The 17934-nt window shown below is 44.8% G+C and overlaps 1 protein-coding gene across 2 annotated transcripts in view; it reads left to right on the forward strand.

The window, feature by feature from the left end:
* The first annotated feature begins 4621 nt into the window (after positions 1–4621).
* The window catches only part of VAPA (VAMP associated protein A), a 48430-nt gene continuing 35117 nt past the window's right edge, over positions 4622–17934 (forward strand). The window contains exon 1 of one of the 2 annotated variants that reach the window (XM_083187648.1): positions 4622–4979. In XM_083187648.1, coding sequence (XP_083043774.1) covers positions 4895–4979 — 85 coding nt within the window. In that variant the 5' untranslated portion in view covers positions 4622–4894. Of the gene's footprint in view, positions 4980–5033; positions 5181–17934 lie in introns of those variants that run through there. The other variant, XM_083187649.1, reaches the window with a different exon arrangement.

The raw sequence follows: 17934 nt of genomic DNA on the forward strand, positions 1-17934 counted from the left end.
ACCCTGATGCCATTATACATATGCCGCACACCGTGATGCCCATTATACATATGCCGCACACCGTGATGCCCATTATACATATGCCGCACACCGTGATGCCCATTATACATATGCCGCACACCGTGATGCCCATTATACATATGCCGCACACCGTGATGCCCATTATACATATGCCGCACACCGTGATGCCCATTATACATATGCCTCACACCGTGATGCCCATTATACATATGCCGCACACCCTGATGCCATTATACATATGCCGCACACCGTGATGCCCATTATACATATGCCACACACCGTGATGCCATTATACATATGCCTCACACCGTGATGCCCATTATACATATGCCACACACCGTGATGCCCATTATACATATGCCACACACCGTGATGCCCATTACACATATGTCTCACACCGTGATGCCCATTATACATATGCCGCACACCCTGATGCCATTATACATATGCTGCACACCGTGATGCCCATTATACTTGTGCCGCACACCGTGATACTCCATTATACATATGCCACACGCCGTGATGCCCATTATACATATGCCGCACACTGTGATGCCCATTATACATATGCCACACCGTGATGCTCCATTATACATATGCCACACGCCGTGATGCCCATTATACATATGCCGCACACCCTGATGCCCATTATACATATGCCCACACCGTGATGTCCATTATACATATGCCCCACACCGTGATGTCCATTATACATATGCCACACACCGTGATACTCCATTATACATATGCCACACGCCGTGATGCCCATTATACATATGCCGCACACTGTGATGCCCATTATACATATGCCACACCGTGATGCTCCATTATACATATGCCACACGCCGTGATGCCCATTATACATATGCCGCACACCCTGATGCCCATTATACATATGCCCACACCGTGATGTCCATTATACATATGCCCCACACCGTGATGTCCATTATACATATGCCCCACACAGAGATGTCCATTATACATATGCCACACACCGTGATACTCCATTAAACATATGCCACACGCCGTGATGCCCATTATACATATGCCGCACACTGTGATGCCCATTATACATATGCCGCACACCGTGATGCTCCATTATACATATGCCACATGCCGTGATGCCCATTATACATATGCCGCACACCCTGATGCCCATTATACATATGCCCACACCATGATGTCCATTATACATATGCCCCACACCGTGATGTCCATTATACATATGCCTCACAGTATGAACCTCTCTCTCACACTTTAGTTACCTTAAAATCAAGCTGGCTGGCACTTCATCTACTTCTTCCTTTCATTAGATGTGTGCTCCCGTGTAGCTCCGCCCCCTTCCACTCGTGTAGCCCCGCCCCTCAACTCCTTGTTGCTCCGCCCCCTTTCCAGTCCCTGCTGTCATGACTGATGACACATGAAAGTGGGTTGGAAGCCAGGGAGAGAGCTCTGTGCTGCCGGCGCTGCTGCCTCTAATGTAGTGTGACAGTGTACTGGCAGCCGGCAGCTACAGAGTCTGAGGACAGAAGCGGCCGGGGATGTACAGCAGGGAGAGAGCCTCCCTGCGCAGCCATCCTCACAGTGGCCCTTATTCTGGTTGGTGCGGTCGAGCCGCATATGCGGCTCCGACCGCACCAGACGAATCCCCGCCTACAAGACGGATCGGCACGGCCGTCCGTACACGGACGGCTGCCGATCCGCATGAAAATGGTGGAGGCGTACGCCTCCACCATGGTGGGAGCTGCCCCCTGCATTCGATGGTCGTCGACCATCGAAGGCAGGTCCGCACGCCGCGGCAGCTCCCGCAAGCTGAGACCACACGGACAATCGTCCGTGTGGTAGCTTGTATGGGGGCTGAAAGCTGACATCCGGCGACGTCAGCTTTCCGCCCCCATGAGTTGCGTCATGGCCTCATTACCATGCGTACGCCCCGCGTTTGCATGGGAACGCCCATGAAACGCGGGGCGTATACATAGGGAAATGAGGGCATGAAGCCCCTCACGCCCCTATACGCCCCCTTTGCGGCGTACTAACGCTATGTGCGGCGAATTCGCCTGCACATGCGCAGATTGACCTCTGCGCATGTGCAGACGGAAAACATCGGCGGTACGGCCGCACGCGGGCCGTACCGCACGAACCAGAATAAGGGCCAGTGAGTGCTTGCCACACACAGAACCGCGGGAGCAGCTGCGTGCGGTCGCACATGCGCACCAGCACTCCCGCGGCCATTTTTATTTCTGTAATAGCCGAGGCTGCCCGCAGCCATATTTGTTTGGGGCACAGTGCTGCGGCCACGGCCGCCCGTTAACCGCAGAGATGGCGGTCTGCGGCCCCGCCAATGGGGTGAGCGGCCTTTTAGTGACTATTAGGGGCCGGCCCACCGGGAAATGGCCCGGTTTCCCGGTGGTCCAATCCGCCCCTGTCACAGTCATAACACTCAAAAATCTGTCACCCAAACTTTATGGTCTGGTACAGTGGACAGCACTACCTTCTCTTTCACCATTAGCATGATTCATATAGTAGATTAGACACTTAAATATCTTGATTGAGATAATATATTCTTACAACACATACATGTAATGGAACGTATACAGGGTTTGATTTGGACACGTTTTCGATTAGATTTTGCTTCTTGCCTGGCAAGTCTACATACTGTTAAGCTGTGTACACACGGGGGCGATAGGGGCTGAAATCGCTGGAAATATGGTCGCTGGCGACCATATTGCCAGTGATTGGAGTGCGCACCAGCGATAAAATTCTGGGTGCGTGCTCCCGTTTTTAGCCCCCTTAGGATCGCTGGTCGCAGGAGCTTGCTCCTGCGACCAGCTGATTACCTCTGCGGCACCGCCGGCAGAGGTTCCCTTTCATCAGCGACGCTGATGAAAAGGAGAAACTGAGCAATATATTGCTCAGCCATATATTGCTAGCAATATATGGCTGAGCAATATATCTCCCCCGTGTGTACAGGGCTTTACAGAGAGACTTCTCTCAGCCAATCAGCGACCACCTGAATGTGAGGCACCATTACACACCCCATTGGATCACATTGGTCATATTGGAGGGGTGTGGTATAGCTCACAAACAATAGGGGGTTATTCAGACTTGATTGAGGCTCAAGAGGAGATTGTGTGAAACATCTCTTCTTCTTGTCTGAAGGGCAAGTCGGTCCTGATTTCACTTGAACTTCCCTGCCAGCTCCATAGAGTACTTCATGCGATTTGGCACTTGATGTGCCATTTTACATGTGATTTATCGCATGTAAATATAGCACTGAAGGACTCGCGGGGAGCTGCCAGGGCAGTTTAAGGGAAATCAGATGCGATAAATCGAATGCAGGCACGATGTGCACTGATGGCTGCGATTCTGAGTTATCTCATGTCAAGGAGGTTCAATCTCTGGATCGGATGGGCACAGGGCCACGCATTGGATCGGATCTAAAGTCAAACACATTCTAGGTGCCCGCTTTTTACCCAATTTCTCGTGCATAAGTGTATTACCACCTTAACGCTGTAATGTATGTTTCAGTTAGAACACAACTCACCCAAATCATACCATATCCTCGTGTGTACGGAGCAACGGTCACCCTGACAGCCCTGAAGTGGCTTCCCCCCGGCAGAGTGTGTTATTTTCATCAGCGACCATTGCTGGTCACTGATGAAAACAGGACACTGGGCGATATCCACACTAAGTGATATATCGCTGAGCGATAATCACTCAGCAAGCATATCGACCCATGTGTATGGGCTTAACTCTCTTGCACATGTTACATCTACCCCACCTGCAGTGCAGCATGGTTTTGTCCATTTGCTAAAAAAAAGCAGCTTTACAATCAGGTCTGAATAACCCCCAATGTCTTGATCGACAGTCAAAAGTTCCACATGCACAAGGTCTACATTGACAGAAGGACAACCCAAGCATAAAGGTTGACATAAGTTTTTTATTTTTTTTTGTGTCAATGTTGACACCTGAGGCTGAGCATGTGAACCCCCTGAAACTGAGAGATCTGGTAAAAATCTCCAGTTTAAAAAAACCCCTCAAGATTTCTTACCAAATTTCACCCCTCATGTCTACCTTTCACGTGTCGACCTTATGGTAGTGTCTACATACTTGCCTACCTGACCCTCTCCATGAGGGAGAAAATGCTCTGTTCCTGGACTTCCCTGGTAATGTATGATTGCCATCACCTGTGGTGAGCTAGGTAATTAATAACAAAGGTGTTTCACCACAGGTGATGGCAATCATACATTACCAGGGAAGTCCAGGAGCAGAGCATTTTCTCCCTCATGGAGAGGGTCGGGTAGGCAAGTATGGAGTGTCAACCATTTGTCAATATTGACCTAGACATTGTCACCCATAAGGAACCAGGTTGAGTGGTATAATTAATAATTCAATGCATCTGGCTGCTGGCAGTAATTCAGCCAAGGAAGCCTGCCGAGCACAAGGCATTGTTACAGATCTCTTTCTTAAATAAAGTTTGTAAAAAAAAAAAAAAAAAAAAAAAAAGCACACAGAAGCACTCACCTGGGCGTGACTACATAGTTGTTGGGCGTGGTTACCGGGTTGGTGGGCGTGGCTACAGGTGGGCAGTGAAGCTGTGATGAGATACGTGTTGACGTCACGCTGTCACTGCCGGCGCTGACGTGACCGGGGTATTGTGCGGTTGCCGCAACTGTGTTGTGTGTTGAGTCAGCGGTGACACGGAGCACGGGGGGCGGAACCATTCTAGCGACCCCGCACAGCCCGATACCCCCCCTGTGCGGCGTCTCCTTCACCACCCGGCCTGGTGTCATCCTCCGCCGGGCCCGCTGCAGCGCCTCACCTCCGAGGCCTCCTCCCGCATCTGTTCTCCTGCGCTCTAGCTGAGAGGTGCATGTGTGCAGCCGCCGGCGGGGCCAACATGTCCAAGCACGAGCAGGTCCTGGTGCTCGACCCGCCGCACGAGCTCAAATTCAAAGGTAAACGCGGCCGGGGACTGGTGGGGACGACGACACTGTGCTGTCATTACCAGCAGCAGCGGAGACTGCAGTGCCCGCACCTCCCGGTGCCAGCTGCCTGTGCTCCATTGTCAGCCGTCTTATAGCTATGACAGGGGGAATAAACTAGTGTCCGGGACTGGAGATGGCAGCTTCACCCCTTCTGTGATGTGTGCATGTGTAGTACGTATGTGTATGTACTATGTATAATTACAGGTGGCAGATATTGTGGCAGTAGTAACACACATGCACCATGGCCTCTTAAGCATGTCCTGAGAGCTTTCATTCCAGTCTAAATGCGGGTGCCTAAAGTAAATCTTGCTGTGTGACCACCATGGTCGTTTAATTTGACGTCTCCTAGACTCTGCATTTGTTTTCCCTGCTAGTGTTGGTTTGATAGGCTAAAGGGCGCTCCACATAGTTGGCCATAGGACTGTAAAGTCTTTCTCTCATGTGATGTTTGTAAGAAGTGGCACATGATAGTTATGTAAAGTACCCATTGGAACCAGCATTCTAGTACGATGTACTGTATACTGTAGTGGTTGGAGGAGGGCCCCTTCTGGAGTGTTTTGCGTGCTATTTTATTGATATATACTTCTGTTACTCTCCATACATTCTGATAGAATTATGAATTAATACAGGCTTGCCTAATCCAACTAATACTGTATGTTTTACAGTATGTCGTATTTGTCAACATTCTGCTGTCTAGATCACTGGTAGGCAAACTGGCGCCAGCTACTGTGAACCTGCACATAGCAGCATGCCATGATGTTGTGTTAGGCCAGGGCAGAGTATGCTAGATCTCTGACAGTACAGCTTGGATGATTAGTGCCAAAGGCTGACAACTCCTGGTCTAGATCTCAACTGTCCACAAAACATCAAATCCATTGAATAAGTGTCACTGGTGTCTATTTACTAAGGGGGTTATTCTGGTTGATTCGCAGCCTTGCAAGTCCACCAAACCCCGCCTTGCGAATGGTGGATGGCCACCACTCATTCACAAGGCAAATAAACATACAGGGCATGCGAATGGATGTTACACAGTGATGTCAGCTGCCCGCCCCCTGCCTGTCTGTCATGCCTCATTAGCATGAGAACACCCAGCGTTCCTATATGGTAATGGGGCAGCCTGTTGCCCTATGCCCCCTACCCACAAGGTTGCTTGCGTGTGCCGGTGAATAATCTTTGCCATGGCCGCACTCAACAAGCCCATGTGCATAGTAGAAACATTGGTCCCAGTGCGAACAAGCAGCACTTGCAAATGGACCTGAATAAGGGCCTAAGTCACAGAGAGAGAGAGAGAGATAAAGTACCAGCTCCGGACATTGTTTCAAACAGAGGGCCCTATTTATCAAAGTATATTTACCTCTATACCCCTGTCAGACGAAATGACGAGTGCCCCCCCATATGTAAGAAGGAGAGACAGAGGGTTCCCCCTGATCGGCCAAAGGGTTCCCATGATACCCTCCCCAGAAGTGTCTGCCATACACGGTGGACTGGACGACCGCTTGTGCGCAGCTACCCCAGCAGCCAGCAGAGCACATCGTAGGAACCATCTCCTTTTGAAGCCCTTTCCCTGCGCCTGCAGCTTTCTGCATGCTGCCGATAGGATTGCATATTGCAATGCGATCATTGGCTAGTCGGCGGTAAGATAAATGGGAGCCACAGTATGTAAGATGGTATTTAGTAGCAGATGATTTATCTTTTTATACTTTTACCACTCACCAAGGCTTAGTACATAAAGTGTGTCTGAAGTATGTTACCCAAAATAACATTGAAGTTGTTCATTGGGTTCCCATTAAGTATTATGCTTGCCATGCTCAAAAGCAACATGGGCTTAATTCAGACTTCACTGCAATGCACATTTATTTTTTCTTATATAGACAAAACTTTGTTGCACTGCAGATGGTGAAAATGTAACCTGTGCAGAGAGATTTAGATTTGACTGAGTTATTTTGTTTCAGTGCAGGGTAAATACATGCTGCTTTATTTTTTCCCTGCAATTTGATTTTCAGTTTGAGCACACCTCACCCCAATCTATAGAAGCATAAATACAGGGTGATTTCAGACCCTTTTCTAAGTGCTCTGACTAGAGCGCTTAAATAAGGAGTATGGATTGCTCCATGAGAATGCTCTGCAGCTAAGGCGATGCTTACACTGGCTTTTCCTAGATCGCGGGCTTTACCTATTAAAAATATGCTGAGCCATCGTGGTAGGTCGCCTCCTGTGTATGAGGCTTAACACTCTCTGCACATGTTACATTTGCCTCACCTTCAGTGCAACGTGGTTTTGACTAGTTGAGAAAAAAATGTGCTTTGTGATCAAGTCTGGATTAGACCCCATGGGCGGTTTTTCCGTATTTTTAATAGTGACTGATCTGTTTAAAGTTATAAGAGATCGCTGGCAATATTCAGTTGATGTTGTTTTTTCCAACACATATCGCAGTCATTATGGTTAGGTTTAGCTGAGAATAGCGACCAAACTAACTGGTTTGAAGCAAAAAAGTCCAATTTAGCACACAGACGGTTGAATTCACACATTTCCGCTCACTATCTTCGTGGGTAGTTATGTTTGCATGCTCATCGGCAGAAAGTTGCATACTATCAGTGTGCATGTGTTTGTGCTGGGATGGCCAGAAAATAATTGAATACTGCCAGGGTTGGCTGGTTTAAACCAAATATATATATATATATATATATATATATATATATATATATATATATATATATATATATATATATATATATATATATATATATATATATATATATATATATATATATATATATATATATATATATTTTTAAACTTTCTTGTCTACAAGCACACCATGAATTCTTTAAAAAAAAAAAAAAAAAAAAGAGCCTATTGTAAGGTAATGCCTGGGGTTGTTGCACATTCTTGTTGCTTGTGATCTTTATCCTAAGTAAGCTGAACTAATGCAGTGTAACACACACACACACACACACACACACACACACACACACACACACACACACACACACACACACACACCCCAAAGACATAGGTGCTAAGTCTGCCTAGCATCAAGCTTCTCCCCCAAAATTCATTAATCCTTACATATTTTCCATTATCGAACAACTTCTGCTAGTGAAGAGAATTTTTTCCTTTTTTGGCCTTTCTTAATTTGAAGCTTCAAAACAGGCTGGGAAGTGAAAAGGCATCTAAACTAGTGTTAGTATTAAACATATTTAATGCTAGTGACATATCCAGTGCTAATGCTTAACTCCTTTTTTGTTTTTGTGCATTTCTCCATGTTTTTAATTATTTGTTGTCTAAAACTTTTTATTAAGTTTCTTATTTAGCGAAGCATATTCTGTTGCACTTTGAAAGATTTTGAATAAATCCTTTTAAATCCTAATAACTTTGGATTGTTAATGTTAGAAAGCATTAAAACCATGGTTTCTAATGCATAGTAATGTTTCACAGTATTATAACAAACCGGATTACATTTTTCATTAAAACGTTAATGCAAAAACAAATTGGTTTAAACCCCAATTTTTTTTGGTTTAAACCTTTTTTTTACATCCTTGATTGCGCCTCTGACACCTCAGACCATCTAAAGTACTGGTTAGGGAGCCGAAACCACAGCTTTTCACACATTCCTTCTCACCACCTCCGGGGGCAGTAATGCTGGGTACACACCAGGACGACAAGGGTCCAATCCCATCAATCTAGATCCAATTCCGACCGATTGTATGTAGATTGTGTGGTGATTGGGCCCTTTTCTGTCCTGGTGTGGACCAATACCGATCTGATGCGCGGTCCCGAGGGTCGGTCAGTCAGTATTCAGATCCGACCTGCAGCAGGTAGGATCTGAAGAACGACCATACTCCCGGGTGCGGGTCGCCATCGGATCGGACCCGCTCACGGTGCACATCGTGAACGGGTCGTGCCCCCCCGCGTCATCGTGAGCGGGTCAGAAGAAACACTGACGACCTGCTCACGATGTGCATTGTGGGCGGGTCATCCCGGTGTGTACCCCGCATTAGTATAAATGTGGACACACCCCGGACAATTGCACCTGATGAAAGCAACGTGTATTCTTCTTTCATGTGGCCAGTTATTACAACCGTGGAAAAAAACTATTCAATCTCCTCAATTTCATTGTTTATATCGTTTCATCACTCGATTTTCAAATGTCAAAATACGTTCTGCTGTTATTGTGCCCCATACATTAAAGCAGCCTTCCCTTTGCTGTTAACAACTATTGGCCACAGTGTCCTGTGGGTGTGAAAATGTGCAGGTATTGATCACACCCAGGTGAATAGATGTAGGTATGCCCTCTCAACACAGCAGCACCCTACCCTCAGTCTGGCATTAACACTATGTAATATTTTTTTATATTAATATTTTATTAAGTAACTTTAAATATTGAAACCTTTTTAAATTGTTAATTGTATGCACTATCTTTAAAGGATATTTGTTTTCGAAACTCTGAATTGCTCTATCTATTGCGGTCCTTGTGGGACCATCATAGATTCTTTACGGAAACATCAGGTTAACCTTCATTATTAGTATTTATTATTTAAGCTTGGTAACTTATTTTTGCTCCTCCAATCTAATTCCTGATTTGTTGGTCAATAACTCAGATGTTTAAAGTCCAACTTTGCTTTTAAATTAGGGGTGATTTTTAGGGTGCAGGATGAGCCTTATGTTTAGTGTTTTGATTGTTAATGGCAATCTGTCAGTGTGTCCTTTTTATGTAAATTTTTTTTTTTTACGGTATTGAAACTGTCTTGTGAGGCTTATTTTCACAAAGCACAGTCATTTCATCCCGGCAGTAGGTAAGGACAGCTGTAACAAGGTGATCGTACTGTTATCTGAAAGCAACCATGTTATTTCCTTTTTGAGGGGTATTCAAATGGTGAACGTGAAAAACCCTTATGGTAAACCGTAATGCACCCGCTTGGTGTATTTTGCAGGGCACAGCACCCTGCCCAGACTTGGAGGTAAGAGGGCCCTGCTGCAAGTTTACAATCTATAGGGATATAATGTTCTTAATTTCTAGATTTATTTTTGCAGCATATGAGTATTTAGTTTACAATCCAGGTACCTGTAGGTTCTGGCAATGATGAACCTCCTGCAGCCATGGCTTTTTTTGCTTTTCAATTAGGAAATCTGAATTTAACGTAATGCAGCTTTTAATGTGCAGCCACTGAATTGGTGAAAAGTATGTGAAAATCTTTATTTAAAATTCCAATACATACCGCCCAATGAATAATCCTACACTTAAAGGGATTAAAAATAGCATCATTTGGCCATTAGTGATGTCCTTCTTTTTTTTTTTTTTTTATGAGTTTTTCGTAAACATAAAAAATAGGTTCCCGTATGTGGGACGGAATGTATTGACAGGTGTTTTGTGAACTTGTAGATGGGAGTAACACGTGTTGGGTCCCCCCTCTAAAGGTTTAATTTTTAATTTTTTTATTTGCTCAAAAACAATAAAATTCACATTGCAGACCTTTTTCTCTACCCCAAAATATTCTAGAGGCTTTAATTAGGTAAAAACACTTTTTGCTATACTTTGTTACTTTTGTTATTATTAATAGGGGAATAATCAGATGCAAATGCAATGCTTATGGTTCACTAATATCCTTCTGTACTTTTAACCCACTTGTAGGGTTCAAGGTGCTTACCCCACCCAGATTTTGCACTGCAGTCAGCATTTACTAATTGAATACAGGTGGTTGATTGAGTGCACCTGCCATAAATGGCCTATTATGTGCTTGTTAAGTCTACCTGCAATAAAATCGGCTACTTAGGGGGTCAATCCTATTGCACCCCTCATTAACGGAAATTAGCCCGGACGCCACAAAAAAATTCATGGATCTCTATGGGGCAGCAAACACTGACTCACACCCACATAATTGCAGATAATTGGCTTGACCACAGTCATTTATTATTATTATTATAATATTATTATTGTTTTACTATTAAATAGTTGAATTAACGTTGTCATTCATGCAGTGGATCAGTGACTTGACAATATTGCATACACAGGATGACGTCTTGTAAATCATTAGCGACCAGGGTCCAAAGTAATCATTCCCCAAATCTCAAATTGCAGTTAAAATTCTCCTCTGTGCTTTATCTCTTACTATGATTTGTTCTCATCTAATTCTTTATGGATTAAACAAATGGGCATTGAAAAATGCTGATAAAGTATAGGATAACTATTGAACTTTGTCCTGGATTTTGGCAGACTATCTCACAGCATTATTTAAACACCCAGCAATGTGTACTTTATAGTCAATCTTGCAGAATCTTTGGTAGCAATTCAATTGTCTGCGGCACCCCCTGCTTGGTGTCTATACAAATAGGTGCCCCACGGAGCAATTCATTTGTCGGTCCGCTATTTCACCCATTTAGTGTTGACAAGTTCAAAAGCACCTGGTTAAGCTGGGAAAGCGACTAATCCTGGTTTAAAGCAGAGGTGAGTCCGCCAAAACTGCAGACTTTGCACGCATTTCAGTACTTGTGTAGTTTCACGGCGCCACTTTATGCTACGCTGTCAGCGTAGGCCAATGGCAGCCTAGCGTAGTGTCCCTGTCAGGCAGCGTACTCACCGCACTGTCCTCAGGAGCTACAGCTCTGTCCCTGGCAAGTCTAGTGAGCGCCTCTCATACAACGCCAGTAACCGCCAGATCCCCGGCAAAGAGGCTCTTCATCTGCCTGGGATACACAAGCATCTCGTATGCAAGTACGTCTCAGTAATTTGTGTGGCAGGGTATGGCAACCTTGCCCTTGTCCATTTCAGAGAGTCGGTCAGGGTTATGAGTTCGGACGTGTGCGCATGAGTCTCGTGCACAAAGGGGGGTGCAAGTGCTTCTCATACACAATAAAGGACGCATTTTCCAGTGCTCCATGTTATATACTGCCAAATGCCTCCATTTAAAACCCCCACTATCCACGTCAGCCCGAAGTGTTGCGAGCGGTACTCGTCCTCCCGACCTATTCATGCCCCCACTATCCACATCGGCGTGGAGTTGATTATATAAAGTGTGGTGAGCGCAGTGAGCCACTGAGCCCAAAGCGTGGTGAGCGGACGCGGAATACACGTAAAGTAATCCATGTCCCTGCGTGTGGCTCGCTGCACTTACCATGATTTGGGCTCGTTTTAAGTGTCCCCTCGCGGGGCTCACTGTGCTCGCCACACTTTATAAGATCAGCTCCACGCCGACGTGGATAGTGGGGGTATGAACAGGTCGGGAGAACACATACCGCGTGTGCTCGCCAAGCTTCGGGCTGACGTGGATAGTGAGGTTGTTTCAGGAACACATTTACACCTGTCATGTCAGGCAGGTTAAAAATGGTCAATGGTTCCCACACAATGTAATAAGCAGTGACACAACGCTGACTGACTACGCTAACTGCGTAAGCTCCGGTTAGCGGCGAACTTCCACACAGTCGCTGATTACAGTGGCTGCGGGAACAAGATGCTGACCGGGTCACTATGCTGACTTTGTAAGTGGTGCTGTGAAACTACACAAGTACCCACATTTCTTCTTCAGTAGGAGGTGTGGAGAAATGCCCCCAGCACATCTAACTGATGTCTAAACAAATGTTCTGTTTTCTGACCCAGAGTGGTTTGACTATTGAGGTAACCTTTGGAGCTATTAATATATATAAAGCTGTCGAAGGTCAGCGAGGCATCACTCCTGGTGGTGCTTTATTTTTAAACTGCAATTTAGATTTCAGTTTGAACACACGCATTATTCTGTTTCTGCTGCTGACCGATGCAAGATATGCTAATCCCCCATTTATCTTGTAGCACCCTCCTGTGGTGGCTGGTGAAATGTCTGCTTATCGTTACTTTATTTGGGTTTAGCCGATTTACACTTTTTACAGGTGATGCAAGAAAGCATGTCAAAGCATTGCCTTGTATCCTAAATCTGTATTCTGTACTGTGTTCTGTATTAATTATGCTTGAAATGTATATGTAATATAACTGCTTTTTACATTAGTTAAGCATATATAGTGCTGTATTCAAATGTTTTAGTGCCGCAGCCACTAGAGGGTGCTCATCTGAGCTATTCAATGTACCTCTGTTTGGGTGCACCCGGCTGCCATCACTGGCATTTTTAGCTCACACACCTGGGAGGGTGGATTATCTGAACAAGAAGTCACCCATTTCAGCGGTCAAACAGGACTATTTGCTATTCATTATGAGTTAATGAGTGTAATCAGTGCAAAAAATCTAAATGCATTTTGCCCTGCAATCTCCCATCTCTTTATGATGAGAAATCGAGCACGATATGAAAATTGAATACGGCCCAGAGTGTCAATTAAATTGTTGGTCTAGAACCTTGATGGCTAACCTTGACACTCCAGCTGACTACACATCTCAGCATGCTCTGCTTCAGTTTTGCTATTTGGCCATGCTGTATCTGATGCAGGGCATGCTGGCATGTTTAGTTCAACAACAGCTGGAGTGTCAAGGTTAGCCATCAATGGTCTAGAATTGAGTTCCTTTGTAAAATGACTCGGAGCTATTAAGTTAATTCCTATGATGGATGATTTTTATCACAAGATTAGCCGCATTAAGCAGTTTCTAACATGGTGAGCCAAAATCTGCATTAAGTGGAACCTCATGGCTGGTTGTGTGAAACAACTGAATAGCTACCGGGCACTTTAGTTTTTAGTAGGGAACTCAATTCTCAGACGTTTCTGACTCACTCACATTTCCCATAATTAGCAATGTCTATACTGATTGTACTACAATACACGGTGCACGCGGCAAGACTCTAAACTCAGATTGTTTACTACACCCAACGTGATAAAATAGAATACCTCAGGTCTTTTCTACAGACTTTATTTTCTTACAACATGAATGCTGGCAAATGTTTTAAATGAATGTAAAATCGATGCATATACTATGTGCAGTTACTTATTAAATTTAATTAAAAAGCCGTTATCACCTTAAGTTGAATCCAACAGGAAGAGGGGAAAATCATGTCTTCGTTCACACTAGGCTGTTTTAATAGGTCCCGCCCAATTTATTAATAAATGCTCCCTGCCCCTTTAAAGCCCTGCCTGCTGCCTTGCTAGTGCCGCGTGAATAGATGGCATGAGCACAGCATCTATTCACAATAAAGATGGATCTTGGGGAAAGGCCTGCGCCTCCGTAGGTGCTGGGCATGTCCCCTTCAGTGAGGCTGCCAACCACCAATAGTGACACCAGGCTGGCCACGCTCCTTTTCTGTGTGCCTCTGCAACCCTGGCACCCTGCCTGCATCTGATTCTATCTGGAACGCTACTTCTAAATCATTGCTGCTTGTGCACCTGTACTTCAGAGACCGCTCTCGTTGGGCATCTTTTGCCGGAAATGCAATGAGACTAGGAAGCACAAGGAGACTGTACTGTATGATGCTCCATGCAATGCAGTCTCTGAGTATATATATAAAGTACATCGGCCTCTTTCCTTCCAATACAAATTCTTTTATGCTCCAAACACAGAATGTCACACACAGGGATGCAAATCCTGGGATTCTGAATTGAAAACTGTTCAATCCCAGGATTCGCCTGGTATTGAGTTAGCAAAAAAAGTACTCTCTGGAGACTATGGTTTTCGGAATAATTTGGATAACGGATATCTAGGTAAGGGATACTGAACCTGTATACAGTCTGCATAGTCTCCTGGTGCATCCATTTTGCATTGTACGGAGCAGTGACTAAGATGCGTTTCTGGCAAATTAATCCGATGCCAGGCATCACAGGCTGCATGGCAAATTGAGGTTAGATGTATAATGTGGTGTCACACTTAGTCAACTATTATACATAAGAATTTGTTTCCCTATGGATTGTTACATGAATGTATGCTATCACACTAATGAATCTAATACAGCGGTTCCAAATCTTTTATTGGTACTTGTTTCCTAGCACGGCGCCCATCGCATCGTTTACCATAAGCCTTACAATGGTATGCGATGTGATGGCACCCGATGTTCTACAATTTAAAATTGTATACCATTGTATATGGCATACAATGCGATGGTATACAATTTTTAATTGTATAAGCACCCTAATGGGAGCTTTCAATGTTAAATGGCCCCCCTATAAGATTATTAATTGTATAAGCACCGTAATGGGTGCTTACAATGTTAAAAGCACCCTCACGACACCCCCACTATCAACGCCAACCCGAAGCATGGCAAGCGCAGCGATACGCGTCCTCCGACCTTTTCATACCCCCACCATCCACGTCGGTGTGGAGTTGATTTTGGATAGTGTGGCGAGCTACCGAGCCCGAAGCGTGGCGAGCGCACGCGGAATACATGTAAAGTAATATGCGTCCCCTCGTGTTTAAATGCACATCATTCATTCTGCCACAATCTAATCTGTGACTTTCCACAACGATAATTACCAGTTCTAAATTCACCTTCGGTATGCTACTTTGAAAGTAATTGGAGAGCTCTTTTACACGTGGTCCAGTATAGGACCGTAAATGTCACTCCCTACTTAGACCAATTCTATTCTTCCCAGTGGCACCAGCCGCTTTATTGAAAATAAATTATTTTTTTCTTAAACTGTGTCATTTTTTGCATATGATATATCTCATGCGATTGAGCAAGCTGAGATAAATGGCATGAGATATATCTTTTGGTATACAATTGTGCCAAAAGATATCTGATGGGCTGGGTTAGTGGGCTAGAGGGACTGTAAACATCAGTCAAACCTCCTGCGCTATCGCACACGATATATCGCATGCGCAAAAAGCACTCCATTTTCCATCTGATTCAGATGAATCACAGGTGCGGTACGGCCAACCTAGGGGCTCCAATGCGACACTCACGGGACAGTGCATCGGATCGGATGGAAAAAGCATACGATGTGACACTTTTCAGACGATATATTGGCCTGAAACCGCGAAATCTAATGAAATCGTGCAAAATCATTCTAGTGTATGCGCAGTTATAGTAAAAACACCTAAGAACATTTGTTATCTCTCCATGCATCTTTGGTACATATTTTGTCATGGTTATTCCTATTGCTCCAAATGTTAAATCTACCTACATGCCTAGGTCTGTCCTACATTATTTCATTCAGTAGCTGACTTGTTTTTAGCAGGCACAACATGGAAGCATTGGGGTATATTCAATGCCATTTAGGTGAGCTATGAAGGCAAGCAGTGCCTATTGCTCGCCGTCATTGTCCGCCCTCGGTATTCAACCCACCCCCATTCACTCACCGTTTCCACCTCGGCGAGTGCAGCTGTCAAAATGGTGAGACTCGTGGCTATATACAGCGGGCTCTCTGCATTTGCAGTGAACCTCACCATTCCGAGGAATTCCCCCCCCTCTGACTGCGAGGATTTCCCCGGAACATTGAAGACATCCTTCTGTACAAACTCCCTTGCCAGCCGCATTGAATATTCCCCATAGTAGGCTTGCAAGTAGGGCCATCTTACTTTCTTTTTTTCTTTTAAATTAACCGGTATTGTTTTATTTCTGACTAGTTCCCAGCCTGTCAGTCACAGAGCCACATAACAGTAATGTCCACACTGGTAGCTGTGCATGCCCAAATGGGGCAACACTTGAATTGCTCAGTTTGGCGCCATCTAATCTGAGCGTAAAACACTTGAATTCCCCCATAGAGTTGAGATGCAGTGTTATCTTTTTATTCTCTAGGACTTGATTCTGTATATGGAATGCTTTAAATAAGTAAATGTTCATGAATAATTTACTTATTTTATCTTCAAAATTGACCTTTTTGTAGTTTTCTGGAACTGATTCAACTGGCCGCCTGCAAATCTCCTCCACAAATCAGCTGTGTCTGCCTGTGTCAGGAGCCACTCCGAACCATTATAACGCTGTTATATGCTTATCCACCACCACAGAATGCTAATGGATCACTGTTCACAGTCAAAGTAAATCTGGACAAAGCAGAGCCTTTCTCCAAATAATATTGTGCACTTATTAAATATTTTGCTGATGTTGCAGCTTTGGGATAATTCACTGTGGCCAACCTGTGGTTCTCCAGATGTTGTGAAACTACACATATGGCAAAACTGTGGCAGTGCATGCTGGAACTTGTGGTTTCACAACACCTGGAGAGCAACAGTTTCACACATTACCACTTACCAAGTTTTAATACATCTGCCCCTCAGAAATATATTATTGGTGAATATTTCCAGAGTCCTCCCACATTTATGCTTGCAGTGTGATGGTATTTTAGATCTACAATGTCTAGGTTTAGTCATATGGTCCAGTACCAATGGTCTACAGGGTCCAAAGGTCGACATGGGTTTTTTGGTGTCTATATCAACATAGTTCAACATGGACACTGTCTACGTGTACCTCATCCCCTCGCATGGCAAGCTGCGCTCAGCACACAAATTTTGTCAAAAAAAAAAAAAGCATGTTGATCTTTCATGTCGACCTTTTGACTTTCGACCTATAGATGTAAATCTATCATGGGTCCGTATACCGCTTGCACATCCAAAGGTTGTGAAGATTCTTTTTAAATCATTTTATTATTGAAAGAACCAACTGTAGTACAGAACATCAAGTGATCTCCTCCTTATCCACTCAATTACAGAGGTGTATTGGGACTGCAGTTGCAATTTAATAAAGGATACTTGCCTTTAACAGTCCGGTAATCTGTGAGTAAGTTCCAAAGGCATGATGCAGGTGTGCTTTTTTTGTTCTGTAATGCATTGTGATTACAGTACAATAGCCCTCCCCACCACCACAGAGCTAAACACTGACGGCCCCCCATACACAATGTGATTTGGGCCCGATTTGGATGGATCGGGCAGTGAAATCGGGCCAAATCGCATGTATAGACACCCCGTCTGACCCGATGCACGGTCCCATGCACATCGGATCGGTGTCGGGAGGTCGGACCGGCTGCACATAAGATTTGCTAAAGCGGACGCTGTAAGGTGGCTGGCGGGTGACGCTGCGAGGAGGGC

This window comes from Crinia signifera, chromosome 5, assembly GCF_055691185.1.
Source record: "Crinia signifera chromosome 5, ASM5569118v1, whole genome shotgun sequence".
In the NCBI taxonomy this organism is placed as follows: domain Eukaryota; kingdom Metazoa; phylum Chordata; class Amphibia; order Anura; family Myobatrachidae; genus Crinia; species Crinia signifera.